The sequence below is a fragment of the Oryctolagus cuniculus genome, chromosome 2 (genome assembly GCF_964237555.1).
Source record: "Oryctolagus cuniculus chromosome 2, mOryCun1.1, whole genome shotgun sequence".
In the NCBI taxonomy this organism is placed as follows: domain Eukaryota; kingdom Metazoa; phylum Chordata; class Mammalia; order Lagomorpha; family Leporidae; genus Oryctolagus; species Oryctolagus cuniculus.
In genome coordinates, this window is record NC_091433.1 from 173,679,932 (window position 1) to 173,697,653 (window position 17,722).

General features: G+C 52.2%; 1 protein-coding gene across 1 annotated transcript in view; it reads left to right on the forward strand.

Moving 5' to 3' along the window:
* ALK (ALK receptor tyrosine kinase) overlaps positions 1-17,722 on the forward strand; it is a 775,334-nt gene that overhangs the window by 641,427 nt on the left and 116,185 nt on the right. The window contains exons 6-8 of the mRNA XM_051843042.2: positions 9,087-9,218; positions 14,327-14,458; positions 16,688-16,788. Of these exons, the coding sequence (XP_051699002.1) occupies positions 9,087-9,218; positions 14,327-14,458; positions 16,688-16,788 (365 nt within the window). The remainder of the gene's footprint in view (positions 1-9,086; positions 9,219-14,326; positions 14,459-16,687; positions 16,789-17,722) is intronic.

Sequence of the window (17,722 nt, forward strand, 5' to 3'; positions counted from 1 at the left end):
CCTGATTCTCCCAGTCCCAGGAAATATTAGGTTTCCATTCAGCCTCGGGATCCCAGCCCAGGCCTGACCCCGCCGTCTCCCCCAGATGCTGGGCTCCTCCCTGCGTCGTCTCCCCTAAGCTTTCATTTAAGAGCAAGACCCCCTTCTCACTGAAGCGGTACTCAATTTCCCCGCCTTTAACGAGCGTCATTGGTTAGGCAAGAGCAAGCAGGTGGGAGACAGCCAGAAAGCTGAGACAAATGTGCCTTTTTTAAGGCCACATAAATCACTTTAATTAAAAATTAATTAAGTGCCCTAAAATTTGACATTCATTTTAAAAAAGAAATTTGAGTTTGGAGAGTGGTGTGGATTCTGTAGCATCAGATCTCCAAGACACAATCAAAGGAGGAGGGCATGGATGGGTTCCTGTCTGGAATGCACAATTAGGTAAATGGAATCCTTCTCAGCCAGGAAACCCAGCAAGTCACCTGCAGTGTAGAACAGCGACTCAGGTAGCTTACCTGAGCTGCACAGGTCTCCAGTGCCAATCTGGGCTAATTTCTGTTGCATCTGGAGAGGAGACAAATAGGCTAGCAGGTGTGGCATGCTGTTTGAGGAGCTGTGTTCCAGGATGCAAAGTGGCAGGTGACTGAGACAGAAGATGCCAGCATGAGCAAGCTTGCTGGTGAGTGGCTCAGTAAAGAGGCCTAAGAAGCCGGAGGGCTTCAGGAGAGACTCGTTAACAATGGCCAGCAGTCGCAAAGTTGGCCCTGACTGGGGCAGCATTGTGGTGCTGCAGGTTAAGCTGCCACTTGCTCTGCTGGCATCCCATCATCAGAGCACCGGCTCAAGTCCTGGCTGCTCTGCTTCCAATCCAGCTGCCTGCTAATGTACCTGGGAAGGCAGCAGAAGACGGCCTAGGTGCTTGGGACTGTGCTACCCATGTGGAAGACCAGCTTGGCGTACCTGACTCCTGGCTTCAGCCTGACCCAGTCTGGGCCGTTGCAGCCATTTGAGGAGTGAACCAGTGGAAAGATTCTCTCTCTCTCTTTCTCTCTCTCTCTATCTCTCTCTCTCTCTGTCACTCTGCCTTTCAAATCAATAAATCTTAAAAAGTCATTTTTAAAAGTTGGTACTGACTGTATCAACTTCACGAACATAGCCGCCAACAGCCACTGCCCAGAGCCCCAGCATCAGGCCATCGGAGGTGGAAGGGGTCTTGGAGATAGGATTTGAAGTGAACGTCCTCACTGTATCCAGCAGCAGTGGTGACCAAGGTGCAGATCTTCAGCAGATCCTCAGCCCTCCAAGGAAGTGATACTCAATTGTGTGCGCCGAGGATCACGGGGGAGCTATGAAAACTGCCAGTGCCCCTGGCCTGTCCTCCAGGGATGCTGACTTCTTTGGTCCAGGTAGAACCTGCTGACTGTCCCGTCCCCAGGGCCTCCCATGGACAGTCGGGGCTTGTCTCCTAGAGGACCGTCTGGTCTGTGTGTCGGGGGACAGGTGTTGCCCCTGGGATCCCCTGGCCGGACCCCAGGCCCAGCACACGGTTAGGTCGCCGGCTGTTTAGAGAGAATTTTTTTTTTTTTGACAGGCAGAGTGGACAGTGAGAGAGAGAGACAGAGAGAAAGGTCTTCCTTTGCCGTTGGTTCACCCTCCAATGGCCGCCGCGGCCGGCGCGCTGCGGCCAGCGCACCGCGCTGATCTGATGGCAGGAGCCAGGAGCCAGGTGCTTTTCCTGGTCTCCCATGGGGTGCAGGGCCCAAGCACCTGGGCCATCCTCCACTGCACTCCCTGGCCACAGCAGAGGGCTGGCCTGGAAGAGGGGCAACCGGGACAGAATCCGGCGCCCCAACCGGGACTAGAACCCGGTGTGCCGGCGCCGCTAGGCGGAGGATTAGCCTAGTGAGCCGCGGCGCCGGCCTAGAGAGAATTTCTCTGTACTTAGTTTAGGCTCTTGAATCCTCAGTCTTCTGATTAGTCAAGTGGGAATAATAACTGTTCTGCCAGTTTTTTATGAGGTTCGAGCACGGAAGGATAGGAAGGCGCATTGGAAGCTGTCAGGATGCTATGTAGAGGTAAGGAATGACGACAGCGTGCCATCCCCGGTGGCTTGCATCCTGGGTCTGGGAAGAGCTGCTGTTTAAAGACTAATAAGCAAATTTCCACAGAGAAAACATTTATGGAGTAAAAGCTCCCAAGCCCCGGCTCTACCCAGAGCGACTTGGTACCAGCACTCTCTTACCTTCCTGCGATTAGGGCTCATGGGTGTTTGAGGGGTGACCAGGAACCCCCAGCACCCATGGGCAGGATGTGCCGGAAGTGCATGCGGGAAAGGGCTGGCTGTCCACGCCCACCCGGGTCCCTTCCCAGCTGCTCTGGAGGCTGACTGTGACAGTCCATGCCTCGGCCTCCCCTACCTGCAGACCAGAAGAGTCACTGCACAACCAAGAGAGGATGCTGTTTGGGAAACTCAAGCCCTCGATTAGAACCACTCACCAAGGGTACTTCCCACCTTGGAATTTATGGACCCCATAAAAAGAGAACTTGAGAAGACAGAGCAGTTGTTTTTGGTTGCGCCTCATTAGTTTTGAGTTTGGGCTGGCCGTGCGTCCATCTAATTGAATCTCTCATAGGCAGAAAGCTCCCCATGGTACAGAGGAGGCTCTGCTGCGGAGCTTGGAATTCTCCAACTGGGGAAAGGAGATGGGGAGGAGTTGGTAGAGGCGAGGTATGGGCTACGGCTGTGCTTCAGCCAGGAGGAGAGGTCCTGGGGATAAAACCCATCCCCTGGAGAGTGAGAGCAGCAGTGCCCTCCCTCCTGTACACCTTCCTTGGTCAGGCTTGTGGATCAACTTCCGCCCTCCATCCCCACTGTCCACTTGGATGATCCCCACAGACAGACACGGCGCAAAGGACAGAGAGCAAAGTGTCAAACACGGTGGGTTTCTACCAGCTCTTCTGCAAGCCTTTTGATTGCTCCAGGCCTTTGTATTCTCCACCATAAAATGGGCGTAATAATACCTGCCTCAGCTGATGTGGGGAGCAACTTGGACTAGACTGTTACTCGAATTAAGACTTATTCTATGCATCTGCTCTCCCACAATATGGCGCTGGGAGAGGAGTAAACAGCTTCTACGCAGCTGCCTCTCGCCAACTTGAGTGATGACCTGCAGGAGCTGATCTTGCTCCTGATTGGAGGAGAGCAGCGTACTCGGCGTGTGGGTAGCAGAGTTGGGATTGGTGGAAGAGGACTATAAAGGAGGAGAGAGACAACATGCACGAGGAACATCTAAGAGGAACACCTGAGGAACATCTGAGCAGCCCCCGAGAGAGCTGGCCGGCGGTGTGCCGCTCCCCCGCGGAAGTGGGGAAAGTGGCAGGGGGAACCGCCCTTCCACGGAGGTGGAAGGGTCGGTAGCCAACCCGGGAAGAACCAGCAGCAAACCCGGGGAGGGCCGAGCAGACAAAAGAACAGCACAGGGTCCTATGTCGTTCCTCCACGAAGAGGGGGAGCGACATAATGGTGCCGTGACTTGGATAGGAAACTTAGGAGGCATAATGGTGCCGTGACTTGGATAGGAAACCTAGGCAGGGTTTAGTGTCGTTCCTCCACGAAGAGGGGGAGCGACAAGCTGATACACAGGATCCGTTCAGTTCCCAACTATTGGGCTGGAGGGATCTGTATATACAGGCACGGTTGCAGGCTCAGGAAGATGAAGCTGGGTCCCTCCTTTCATGGGCCCGACGATTTTATGAGGAAGACAGGCATGCAAGTAGCTAGTAACAAGGGAGGGGCAGGGCTACCATGTTCACTGTGGGCGGAAACATGCCATAGAAGCCCAGGTAAAGAACCGTCTGGAGGGGTAGAATGGTAGAACCTACACAGACGTCACAGACAAGTGAGGAATTGGCGGCAGGCATTCCCAGGGGAGAGGACAGGCAGCACCGTGAAGAGTGACCCCCTTGTTACCTTCTAAGCCCACAGGGAGCAAACTCTCCGAGCACCAAAGAAAAGGAAGAAACCACCGAGGAAAATATGGATGGGCTTGGATTGCCTGAAAATATAAAATGCTGGTATATAGACATACATCATAAATAGAATGAAAATATACAGGAGTTACTGGGGAAATCTGACAAACCCATAACAAAAGTTTTACACCCTGTTAATGATTTCATGCAACTCCATGTGAAACCACGAAGAACTTAACAGACAAGTTAGCAAAAGGAAGTGGCCAATTCCCTAAAAACTGAAGTTGGAAAGAACAAAAGAAAGCTGGTAACATGTTGGGGGGGTGGGGGGAACAACTTCACTATCAAAGAAATTCAAAATAAAACAGCAGGAGCCAGTGCTGTGGCTTAGTGGGTAAAGCTGCCACCTGCAGTGTCAGCATCCCCTGTAGGCGCCCGTTCAAGTCCCAGCTGCCTCACTTCTGATCCAGCTCTCTGCTATGGCCTGGGAAAGCAGTAGAAGATGGCCTAAGTCCTTGGGCCCCTGCTCCCACATGGGAGACCTGGAAGAAGCTCCTGGCTCCTGGCTTCAGATCAGTGCAGCTCTGGCCATTGCCACCAATTGGGGAGTGAACCAGCGGATGGAGAACCTCTCTCTCTCTCTCTTTTTTTTTTTTCCCCTCTCTCTCTCTCCTTCTCTCTCTATGTAACTTTGACTTTCAAATAAATAAATAAATAAATCTTAAAAATAAATAAAACAGGGAGATGCCTTTAGTTAAAAATTAGTGCTCAGGAAGTGGCAGGATGGACATGCATGTATGAACACAGCTGTGGAGGAAGGTAAATTGGATTAACTTCTAGAAACCAATTTGGCAATATGTATAAAGAGCCTTTAAAATGTTTATACCTTTTGATTCAGTAATTCCACTTCTGGGAATCTAGCCTATGAAAATAATCTGAAATGCCTGCAAAGGTTTATGCTCAAAGATATTCTTCAAAGTGTTATTATAAACACACTAGCAGGCCAATCGTTAAATAATGTTCAAATAAATGATGCAACATATCACGTAGCATTGTAACCATTAAAAATATTCTTATGGGAATTTTTAAGGCCTTCGGAAAACCTTGTGTTGCCAGCTTAATTATTTTAAGATCTGTTTACATATGACATGAATGCACACACTTTTGAAGCATAGGTGGGAAAAAAAACTAAGCTAAAGAAAAAAATCTACAAAGCTGTTAAAAAATGGTGGCCTCCGGGTGGTGGGATCCTGGGTGTTATTTTTTGTTCCTTTGACCCTTCTTTCCAACTTCAGACAATGGGCGTATGCCAGTATTTTTAGAAGGAAGGAAAGTAAAAGAAGCTGCAAGTCCTGTTCAGGGAATGACAGGTATTTGGTGTGTGAAGCACTCGAGGGTTCACGGAGGCACACACTGAGATGCAAGGTGTGCACAAAGCACAGCCCAGCTTAGATGGGTGCCAGAGATGAGGGAGACCTCACAGGTTGTTGAGTTTGCTAATGTTGTCTGTGATAGGGCTAAGAATGACAGTAATAGATCCTAACTGTATTTAATGATCACCCGTGATAAGACATAGGGGAAAAGTGCTTGGAAATGAAATCATCAAGCACAGGGGAAGAACTTTTCTTATTACCTGAATTGTCTCACCCTGCAAGAGTGGCAGAGAGAGCAGACAGTGTCATGGGACTTAGAAATCCAGGCACCACTCTGTCCTGGTTGTTATAAGGCCATGTGAGCCGACAGGTACAGTGAACCTGTTCCTGGGCACCCCGCAGATGCCCCCATCAACCCTGAGGTCAGTGCAGTGACTCCCACCCCCTCCTCTCTGTGGGGGAGACTGCACCTGCCACAGACCAGCACCCCCTTGCTGAGAAAGCGTTTCACTTGCCAGCTCCCAGGAGGACATGATTGACAAGTGAAGAGCTGATGCACAGAATGAAAGCTCCAAGGTGAATTTGGCATTTACCTTTTAAAATGAACACTGTCTCGTTCTGCCTTTCCCTTGGTGTTTTGGCCCTGGGAGTTTCTCTGAGAATATCTGGGACTGGGGAGGGTTTGAAGGGTGGGGGTGGATTTTGTGTTGCCCTTCACTTGGAATGCAGAAGGTATTTGGGAGAAGCCTTGTCTGAGGCCCAGGAACAGATGGGGTGGCCTTTCTTCCCCTTCTCTGTAAGGAAGAATGAGGTAGAGGCGACTCGGCCAGGGAACCACAAACATTTTGTCACAAAAAAACAAGCCAAAGAACTGAGCCATTGACCTTAAGCTGTGGCGGGTTTCTGATGACCAGAGCCCAGCTGACGCAGCCTCTGATTTCAGCTGGAATTGGGTTTGGATGTGCATTAATCTTCCATGGCTGCTGTAACAAACTACCACAAACTTAATGGCTTAAAACAGCCAAATTTATTCACTTTTATGGTTCTGGAGGGCAGAAATCCATTTCTCTGGGCTGAAGCCATTCTGTTGGGCGGGGCTGGTTCCTCCCGGAGGCTCCAAGAGAGAATCTGTTCCCTTGCTTTTTCCAGCTCCTCATGGCTGCCTGCACTCCTTTGGGCCTGGCCCCTTCCTCCCATTATTCCATATTCTTGCTTCCATCATCACATCTATTTTTTTAAAGAATTCAATATCTTCTTTTTAAAACTAATTTATGTGAAAGGCACAGTAATAGAGAGACAGAGCTCTTCCATCCACAAATTCACTTTGCAAATGCCTGCCACAGCCAGGCCTGGGCCAAACCAAAGCCAGGAGCCTGGAACTCCATCCAGCTCTACCCCGTGGAAGGCAGATATTCAAGTTCTTGAGCCATCATCTGCTCCCTATCCAGGAACATTAGCAGGAAGCTGGATCAGAAGCATGGAGTAGCGGGACTCAAACCAGCACTCCCATTTGGGATGCGGGTGTCTTAGGCAGAGACTCAACCTGCTATGCCACAACATCCGCCCCACACATCTCTTCCTTCTTCCTTTCACTTTCTTGCTTCTTTTTCATGAGGATCTGTGTGGTCATCTTGGACCCACCTGGGTAATCTTTTTCATGAGGATCTTTGTGGTCATCTTGGACCCACCTGGGTAATCCAGAAGAATCTTTCCTCTGAAGACCTGAATCACATCAGCAAAGTCCCTTTAACCATGTAAGGCAAGACGTTATTCCAGGAGATAGGATGTCACATTATTCAGCCATGGATAGCTAACCAAATGTTCAGACTATTCATGAACCCTGGTGGGGTAGACACTGGCTAGAGCTGGAGGAACCTCGAGGCTCAAACAACCAGTTGGAGATGATGAGGACTTGCACACATGTTCTACAGCCAGGTAGTCTGGAACCATGGCCAAGTGAGGGTGGGGAGCTGTGAAGATTGTCACAGGCTGTGTCTGTGGACCTGGACAGATAGCAAGTGTACCATCACATGAATGTTGCGTGGCCCTGCAGCCTGGGTGTACATGGAGACAGAGACAGTGAGACAGCAAAGGAATCAGGCCCAGATCACAGGAGGCCTTGAATAGCAAGCTAAAGGGCTCAGATGTGATTTTTTGGAAGGAAGTGGGACTGTTTTCTCATGCTGTGGAGCAGAATACCTGGCCAGGCTGGAGGCCAGTCTGACAGCATCAGGTGCCTACCTGCTGTCATCTGACAAGCTGAGCCTCCTCTGGGCTAGCCTGGAAAAGAGGGCACAGGGCCACCTCCCACATTGTCCCTCTATGAGATGGAAAGGCAGCTTTACAGTCCGACAGGCTGGGCCTGAGGTCCAGTGCTAGCTGTGTGACCTTAAACAAGTCGCCAAACCTCTTGACCTCTATTTCCCTGTTGCCACTAGGACTTGCCTAGCTTCCTCACAGAGCCAGAAGTGCTAAGGTAGACAGAAGAATTCTAGAAGTGAACTGGCTAGAGTTGGCATTGATTTCAGTGCTGTTTGGGACAGTCCGGTGAATGGAAGATCATGAGATTTTTAGGGATTGAAGGTTATCTAACTTGAAGAGCCCCACATCAGAATCAGCTGAGTCATGCAGCCGGGCTTGGAGAAGCCCATGCAGACATGAGGCTCAGGGACACTGGGGATTTGCCCTTCCTGGCTCATCCTCTGCCCTTCCAGCTGAGCACTGAGGTGTGTGGGGATAGAAATGGGAGACTGTTGTGGCACCAGGTACCACGGTGATGGGGCCAGAAAGCCAGGCAGAAGGCAAGGCAGCCACACTTGGGGGTCAACCCCAGTGGGCTCTGCCTGCTCATCTCCGCAGGGACCAGAAAATCCCAAGTAGCAGAAGACAGCCCCAGGCCTTGCTGGAGGATCCCAGGCAAAGCCATTCATCCGTAAAAGAGGCTAGGCCAAGCCAGCCCTCTCCCTGTAGTCTGAATCTCTGGGGCCTACAGATACCTGAGTGGCCATAGGTTAATTCAATATCATAGTGCTTCATTCTGAGTACAGAAACTAATACTGCTAATGTGTTCACTGTAAACTGCCCCTTCTCCCACTCAATAATGTGATTTCTCTAAGAATTTCAGAACTGGAGCAGATGTTAAAGATATAGTCAAAATCCCTCCAGACAGAGGTGGGACATGGTCAGCCTCACACAGCCAGTCTTGGAGGAGCCAGGTCTGGGCCCAGGGCCCAGGCTCTCAAACAGTGCTGTTCTTCACAACGGGAAGTGCTATATGTTTCTAGAATCTACTCAACAAATGGTAGAATCTGAGGTCCAGAACATGGTTGGTAGGGTGTATTGGACAACATATGCTAGCGGTACCCCAGAAGTGACCTTGAGGATAGAGTTGTCTGTGCAAACGAGACTCCACCTGTAGGCTGTCCACCTGGCACGCTAAAGCCATGGGTTTGGGAACCCTTGAATGTTTGGGGAATGTGGAAAAACCTCAGCTACTCTGCCTGTTACCCACCATCATGAGAGTGTGAGATCCCCAGCAGGATGAGGGCAGAAGAAGGGCTTGGACTTTCTCTCAGCCTGCTGGAGTTGGCCCCGGTTGTGGCCAGATTGACAGGAGGTTGCTTCGGTCATCCCTCGGGATGGACACAGCAGGGCAGGTTAATGCTGTCCCCGCAGCCTTCCCACAGGGCTGATCAGTCAGGCCAGAGGGTGCCTAGAGCCACCCAGACTGACCATGGTGTGTGTCTTTGTGCTCTCCAGGGACATCCCCAGGCTCCAAGATGGCCCTGCAGAGTTCCTTCACTTGTTGGAACGGGACAGTTCTCCAGCTTGGGCGGGCCTGCGACTTCCACCAGGACTGCGCCCAGGGAGAAGACGAGGGCCAGCTGTGCAGTGAGTAACAGGGGCTGCTGCCAACATGCCCCAGCCCAGCTCATGCCCTGCTACCCCATTACCCCAGGCACACAAGCTTGGACAGCCCTCCTGACCCCAGGGGCACTTGTGACTGCACTAGAACAGCACAGTCTTCCATGGTCTGCAGCCACATGAGTTAAAACCAAAGATCTTGTAAGCTGTGCTGGCAGCATCCTGGGGCACAGAGAAACTGTGCAGGATGCAGCCCACCCCCATAATGGGACGTGCAGGACACAGCCCACCCCCATAACAGGACTTGCAGGACACAGCCCACCTCCATAACAGGACGTGCAGGACGCAGCCCACCCCCATAACAGGATGTGCAGGATGCAGCCCACCCCCATAACAGGACGTGCAGGATGCAGCCCACCCCGTAACAGGACATGCAGGACGCAGCCTACCCCGTAACAGGACGTGCAGGACACAGCCCACCTCCGTAACAGGACGTGCAGGACGCAGCCCACCCCCGTAACAGGATGTGCAGGATGCAGCCCACCCCCATAACAGGATGTGCAGGACGCAGCCCACCCCCGTAACAGGACGTGCAGGACTCAGCCCACCCCCATAACAGGACGTGCAGGACGCAGCCCACCCCCGTAACAGGACGTTAGAAGCTCTGCACGCTGGGACTCCTCTTCCTTTCCAAGCCTTGTCTTTCATGACCCACCTGCCTTTCTCCTCCTCCCCGTCTTCTGTGTGCCCCTGCTCCAGCAACATCACTCGTCTGTGTGGCTTCCAACTGCCTTTGGGAAGTTGTCTGATGCCTGCATCCCAGCCGGGATGCAGGTTGAGCAGGCTGTGCCCTGATTTACAATTGGGAAAATGAAGGTGCAGAAACGGTCATTGATTTGTTCAGGGTCACACAGCCTCTCAGGGACACAGCTGTGGCCAGAGCACCAAGCCCAGGGCATTTTTCCATCACTCCAGAACTTTCTATGATGGGTTTCCAGGGGATGTTCTGAGCATTTGTAAAGCAAATTCGTGGATGGCAGTGATCACCCTCCTCCATCCCTCAAGTAAATAGAGAAAGAAAATTTTTAGAAAACGAGCCCTACTAGCCAGTGACTAAGCAGTGACTCAGACTCTGTCTGACTCCAGAGCCCACACCGTGAACCCCTGAGATGGAACTCACTTGTTTTATGGGGTTCTAGCATTTGGTTGTGCTAAGCCGTGCACCTAGGAGAAGCTAAGGAGGTACGGGGTTCTGCCTGCACCCTCTGAGGAAGGGGGAGTTGGCCCACTGGCCTCCACCCTCTGGGTCTCAGCTTCTTCATCTCTAGCATGACACCTGCTGATGACTGACGTCTGAGAAGCACATGGTCATGTCAGCCAGCCTTCGCAGTGGTGGTGGTGGTGTCTTCACGCAACAGAACCCACACCCATGTGATAGGAAAGTGCTCTCGACTACACTTGATCTTTCCCAATTGACCTGGGACCTAATCAAGCATTTTCTCTGAGCTAGTGTCCTCAGGCGGCATCTCTGTCGGGGATGGCCAAGTTCTCTAAGGAAGCCTCATGAGGGTCACTAATCTTGGGCCAGCACAGTTGGCCAAACCCTGTCATGATTGGAATTTGGAGGAGGAAGGTAGGCTGTATTCAGTCAGCTCTTCCTATTCAAGGGGCAGCTCAACTCCCCACACCTCCCTTCGAGGGAATCCCGTGCACACTCCAGGCTCGCAGGCAAACTCTCAGGCTAGCCCCATGCACCACTACTGGATCTTCATTCTATAGCCCTCAAAACTAGGAGCTGTCTCCATTGCCTAAGATGGGGGTGGCACCCCTTGCCCTTCTCTGGCCAATCCTGGCACACTGATACCCCTTGATGCCCACTGATACCCCTTCCTCCAAACCCACACTCTTGCAAGCCCTTCTCCTCCCTCCTCCAACACTGCCACCCCCACATTTCCAAGGAAACATTGCCACACCCAAGTGAGCCATCCCCAGATGCTGTATTGCATTGCAGAGTGTCTGATGCATTTCCTGTGTGTCCCAGCCAATGGCCTCCATGGCATGTGGTCCCCCACTCCGTTCCCTCTGCGGGTCACTCACCCATTGGGTGTTGCATGCTGACCACTTCCCCTCCACCAAATCAATGATCTCCTCTATTGAGGGAGGGCAATACTCTTGCTGCCAGGCAAAGAGTTTTTGGAAAGTTTATTCTTTTATCATAAAATAAAACATGCTCTCTGTAAAATACTTGGGAAAATCTAGAAACAGGCACAGGAGAAAATAACTGTTGCCTGTAATCCCGCTTCTCAGGCATTCAGAGATAACCATAATATTTTGATGTATTTCCTCTAGCATTTTTCCCATGACTCCATATTTTCAAGAAAATGTATAGCACTTATTTATCAAAAATGTTAACAGAGTTGTCACAGGAAGGAAAAAAAAAAAAGTAGTGTCATTTGGCCTGGAGTTTATGCTTGGCAGCTCCTGCGGTTGGGGCTGAGGTCACATCTCTGTGACTGTGCCAATCTGTCTCTCTTAGAGGGGAATCAGGTGTCGTAATTGCCAAATGTTGCAGGATTGATTGACCCACACTGGGCCCTAGGTGACCAGCCAGCCAGGGAAATGGCTGGCTGCAGCCCAAGAAGGGGGCCGGGTAGAACAATGCTTCTTAGACGTTGAGATGCACAGGACTTACCTGGAGAGCTTGTGAAAAATGCCAATCCTGACTCAGTGGGCTGGGCTGGAGCCAGAGAGTCTGCACGTGTAGCAGTGGCACAGGTGATGCACATACAGGTGGTTGTCCCGAACCTCGATTTGAATAGCAAGAAGTTGGAGGAGAGAACCTGCTCCCATTTCGTTCAGCAAATAAGTGTTAGCATCCTGCCTTGTGCCAAGTGCTCAGGAGGTGCTTGAGGTGATGGGAAGAGAAAAGGGTGGGTGACACCCTTAGATGCAAGCCCTGAGAGCCAACCTTTTGCCCAGAAGGTGGCCTCAGCAGGCATTTCCTACCCTGCCCTGAGGGCTTTGATGCCCGCAGCACCCCTCTCCACACCCTGGCTTCCCAGGGAGTGACTTCTTGCTGGGCACACTGCCCTGATGTGCTTACAACCATGGAAATCCTCATAGCTCCCCTTCCTCCCTTCAAAGTTTTGATCGTCATGTGACTTGCCCACTGACCTGTCTTGCCGCTATACCTGCCTCTTCTCCCTTACTTGACAAGGCAAAAAGAAGTGGGGCTTCCAATCCCAGCTCACACCATGTCCCCACTTTTTATTTGCACAACTCTGGCTGTGTGCAAAGTGTTTCCATGCCCTCTCCCTTGCTGGGTCCTCAGACAGACTCTGTGAAATCGAGTTACCCATTTTGCAGATGAGGAGCCTGAGGCAAGCAAGCAGGAAAGAAGTGACTTGCCTAAAGTCACATAGCAGGCCCCAAGCACAGGGTTCCAGCTTCCAGTGCTGTCCAGGTGCCAGTACCCTCAAGCAAGGCTCAGCTATCTTCCTCCACTTCCTGAAAAGGTCAGGAGGGCGTGGCAGGCTGTGCAGCACCAGCCCTGCCCTGCCCCTCCCTCGTCTGCCAGGAGCCCTCCACAGGGGTCCAGGGTTTCCAAGGCATGCATGTGAAGAATGCCCCACAGGGTCCACTTGCAGCCAGCCACCAGTTGGTTTGTGCAGAAGGAAGAAGGTGTGGAATCCCTTGAGGGGCGGGTGAAAAATGAAACGGATCTCCTTGGCTTTTGGATTTTTAATCAGAGGCACACGTGGGGCTTGAGGGAAATGATTTCTTTAGGGGGGTATAAATGGGAAGAGAGGCTCAAAGTCGGTGATGGGCTGCTTTAATTTATAATTCTGCCTCTGTGTGAAACACGCAGCGAATCGGGGAGGTGAGGAATCAGTCACCGAGGCTCTGTCATAGCCAGGAAGCATCTGGGCCCTCTTTGTCAGCCTGCTGCTGCCAGGAAGACTGAGACAGAGAAAGGAGCAAAGTGCTGGGGTCTGGGCTGCAGAGCCCCCTGCCTCCTCGGGGCTTGGCCCGGGGCAGCCTGCTAACTCCTTGGAGCTGAGTCTTCCTGGGGACATTCTCAGAGTCAGCTGGAGAGAGTGAGCCCTGTCCAGCCCTCTTCTCCTTCCCTCCTCTTTCTGTGGGCAGCTGGGAAGTACATGGTCTAGAAAGCGGACCAAGGCCTGCTGGTGTGCAGAAAAGCATTGTGGGCCCTTTCTGCCCGGCCAACATAGGCTATCAGGAGGCCTGAGTGGCTGGGGTTGTTTGATCACGTTAGGCTGGATGGGCTGCAGTGTGGACCATCCCACCATGTCAGGGCATTGGGGTTGCACTTGCATTGCCTTCCATAAGGGCTGGAGGGAGAGGGGCTCTGTCAGGGATGCAGGCTGGCAGGGGCTGCAGCGTCTGTACGGCAGTGCCCTCAGGAGGAAGAACTCTCCTTGGCTGCTCCAGCAAGCAAGGAAGGAGACGGTGACTTCCACAGGGCTTTCTGCAGCCTCCATTCCAGTGAGACAGCACCACTTCCACGCCAGCTTCTCTTGCCAGAACCAGTGGATGGCTTCACCTGACTGCAAAGGAGCAGGGAAATAAAGGGGAGGCGGCAGAACATGCCAAGCACAGATGTGTCTGCGGATAGGGAGCTGAGGGACACAACCCACCCGGGCCCATCCCGCCGCCGCCCCTGCCCCCAGCACACGCTTGCCATTATGCACACTGCTGGAAACGTGTGCTAGTGAGTTACACGTTGACTGTTCCTGGGGCCACACCCACAGAATTTAGAAGCAGAAGATCTGGGCTGGAGTCCCAGCTGGGTCCCTGCTGGCTGTATGACCTTGATCAGGTTGACCTTTCTGAGGCTCTGCTTTGTCATCTATCGACCTAGGCTAGCAGTACCCATGCTGCGGGGTTATTAGTGTTACTGCTTTATTTTCCAAAGCTCAGAAAATGGTACAGCAGCGTGTGCACGCATTAGGGCTGGGTGGGGGGCGGGGCTTCTCACCCTTACAGGCAGGATCCTCTGGACCTCAGTTGTTCTGGCCAGTGAGGACGGTGTGGCCATACCTGACTAATTTGCTGTGATGTTGGCAAATTTTACCTCTAGTGGAAATGACTGCACCCCTGGGCCCTCTCCACAGGTAAACTCCCTGCTGGCTTTTACTGCAACTTCGAGGATGGCTTGTGTGGCTGGACCCAAGGCGTACTCTCATCCCGTGTGCCTCGGTGGCAGGTCAGGACCCTGAAGGATGCCTGGTCCCAGGACCACCAAGGTACTAACCCCCTTCCCTTCTCCCTGATGCCCAGGTGGACAGATGAGAGACTTAGGGCCCCACCCCAGAACAAGTGGGCCTCACTCCATGCTGCAGTGCAAGCCCGGGTGCCTGCCCAAACCTTGCACGGTGCTCACCCACAATTCTGGAGCTTCAGAGCAATGAAACCTGGTCAAGGCCGATGGCACCTTTTACTGCCTAAAATGAGGACCTTGAGGAAAGACTGGCTGAGGTTACAGCCACAGCAGTGATAATCCACTTTTTGAACACAGTCGGCTGAGGTCCAACTGTGTGGCAGGCACATAATTCGTTGTAGGCAGGAAAAGCCACAGCCCCTTTTATGACTGGGGAGACTGAGGCAGGGGGAGGCCTTGTGTCAGTTGTCCCATTTGTGCCCTGGGAACCTTGGCCCACATCTGCCTACTTCCTGTAGCCCAGCCTTCTCAGCCCTGTTCCCACGTCCAACCCAAAGATGTTGGCAACCCCTGCCCTTCCCACAACCCCTGCTTGACTGTCAGAGGAGGTAGGGGTCTCCACATACCCAGGAGATGGCCATCGAGGCCGGAGGGAGCCACCTCTGGACTCAGGGACCCTGTTCCAGGCAGGGCATGGGAGCAGAGAAGGTCTGGGAAATGAGCAGGACTGCCAAGGCCAGGCTGCCAGGCAGGCTGGGCCCTCACCCATGGCTCCATCCCAGGGTTACTCCTCGGCAGGCCCTGGTTCCCAGCTCTCTGCAGGTCAGGGCTGGTGGAGGCGTCTCTCTCCTTCTTTTCTCCCCTTCATTCGCCTTCTCTTTCTGCAACTAAAGACCCGCATCCCCAAATCCCCCTTTTCAAGCAAATATTCGGCATTCTATGGATCACTTAAAGAAATAACAATAATAATTAATAGAGAAGACAACAACCAGATCAACCGTGAAGGACCCCAGAGCCCAGGCAGCTCTGTTCTTGGTTTTCAGAGCTCGCTGCATTACAGTGACTCACCACTGGGCTAGGACACTCTCCCAGGGCCCCTTTGGAGAGAAGGCTGAATTACCAAAGCCAGAGACGGTTCTGCAGGGACCCCCCCTATTCCCATATGGAGGACCCGGGGCTCCTCGTCCTGGCCTCCTTGCTCACGCGTCCTCCTGAGCACCCTGTCTGTAGAAGGAACACAAGTGAAGAAAGGTCTGCTCTGGACGTCCCTGCCCTTGGGGTAGTCAGTCATTCCCCTCACAGCAGCTATGGCCTTGTTGAATACCTCTAGTTACAGGGCTCTCGCTGCCTCCTGGAGTGGCTCATGTCCGTGTCTCACAGCTCCGAATCCCAGACCTGTTTCCCTCATGAGGAAAGCTGCATCTCTTCACAAATTGACCATGTATTTTGTCTCCTGGGGCCCAGAGAACCAAACCACCCCCTACCCCACAAAAGCAGCCCTTCAAGCATTTGTGAACAAAAATTGTGACCCATTGAACCACTAGGGGGTTTGTCTGTCCCCAGTCACATAATGCAGCTCCTTGAATCTGCCCTGAGCTTGCCCAGCTTTCTGGCCTGCACTGCTGACTGCACCCTGCACTTGGATTTGTTCCTTGGCTGCAACTCAGTAATAGACTTGACCAAAAGATGAAGAGAGGTAGAAATAAATGGCTACGTCATGCTTGAGGCTCTGTAGGTCCCTACAAAGTTGTGAGCTCACCTCGGCTCCCTTCTCCACTGCACTGACCATCTCCAAATGCTGTGCAGTTCTTCAATGCTTACAGATGCTTCTTCTCACCACCACAGAGGGGTGCAGACTCATGGCCTGCTAGGTTCCCTGGCAGAACGGTGCTGGGAAAACACAAGAAATGAGTCTCCCTGCATAGAGTCTGGGTACAGGTTTACTTGGGCTCCAGAGCAAAGAAAAAGGAGTGAAGGTCATAGAGACCATTGGAGGGCAGAGTGCTGGCATATGTGGCAGTGGGTTTAGCTCCTGGGCTGTGTGCTAAGGCTGGTGACCTGGGGAGATCAGGGATGTAGTGGCCAGATGTGTGGTGCTGGAACCTTGCAGGCAGTTTGCAATAAAAATCCTTTGCCAGAGCCAGGTTTTGGTGACAATGACAAGTGTGCTTTCTTATCCTTACAAGCCAGAAACCAAAGTCTTGAAAGATGTTAGAGGCCAGATAAGAACTGTGCATTGTCCACTATCCCTGCCCCACCTTAGACCCCTCATTTCACGCTGAAGGTGTTTGCCACTCCGGTCCTCTCTCCCCAGGCCACGCCCTGCTGCTCAGCACCACCGACGCCCCCTCATCTGAAAGCGCTACCATGACCAGTGTTACGTTTCCCGCACCAATGAAGAACTCTCCCTGTGAGGTGAGTCTCGGGGACCCTCCGGCCCTGTCCTCTTCTCCCACTCCTTGGTCACCTCCAGATAAACCCACACAGATTAAGGAAATAGTCTGGATGGCCAGGCTGGTTGCTCCACTGCGAGGAGGAAAAAAAGGCCATGTTTGCCATCTTGTAGACAGAGTGCATCCACCAACATGGTAAGGACCCATCTGCAGAGAATCTTATTCAGTGCACTGAACTGTTTGCAGTGGGACCTACATTAAACAAACCCAAGAAACTATTTCCCAGGGGAATCCTTTTCAGAACTACAACTCTTAGAATCTTTTCAACAATTTGATTTATGTAAATTTCAATGAGACAGCAATGGCATTTAGTGACGTGCCTCCAAAGCCACTTACCCAAATGGCTCTTGAAGCTGTTATCTCCTTCTGAGGACTGAAAGACTGGCACTATGTTCCTTAGCATACAGTCATAGTCTCTAAGGGGGTGGAAGGGAGGGCTTCAGACCCCAACATGGCACATGATTAAGCTCATGGACTCTGGAGTCAACTACCTGAATACAAGCCAGGTTCTACCACTGACTGGCTGCACAATGCCTTTGGGATTGAGTTGTTTAGATTCACAGGGCTTCAATTTCTTCACCTGGAAAGTGGAGACACTGTATTTGAACCTGCTACAAAGCAATAAGGTTTATGTAGGTTAGTGATGGAGAGGGCTCGGCAGCCACCCAGAAGAGGAGGCACTGCAGTAGGAAGCCAACAGTGCATACCAGCATTCGAAAGGAGATGGCAGGAAGAGGGAGGGACTGCAGCCAAAACCCAGACTCTGAGCTCTGCTTTGTGCTCTGCCATGCTTTGTGCTGCATCGCACTCCTGGTGGCATCTGTGCCAACACCTTGCACAGAGGAGAAAGCCAGCAGAGTTGAGATCTGGCCAGTGTTCTCTTCCTGGAAATTCAC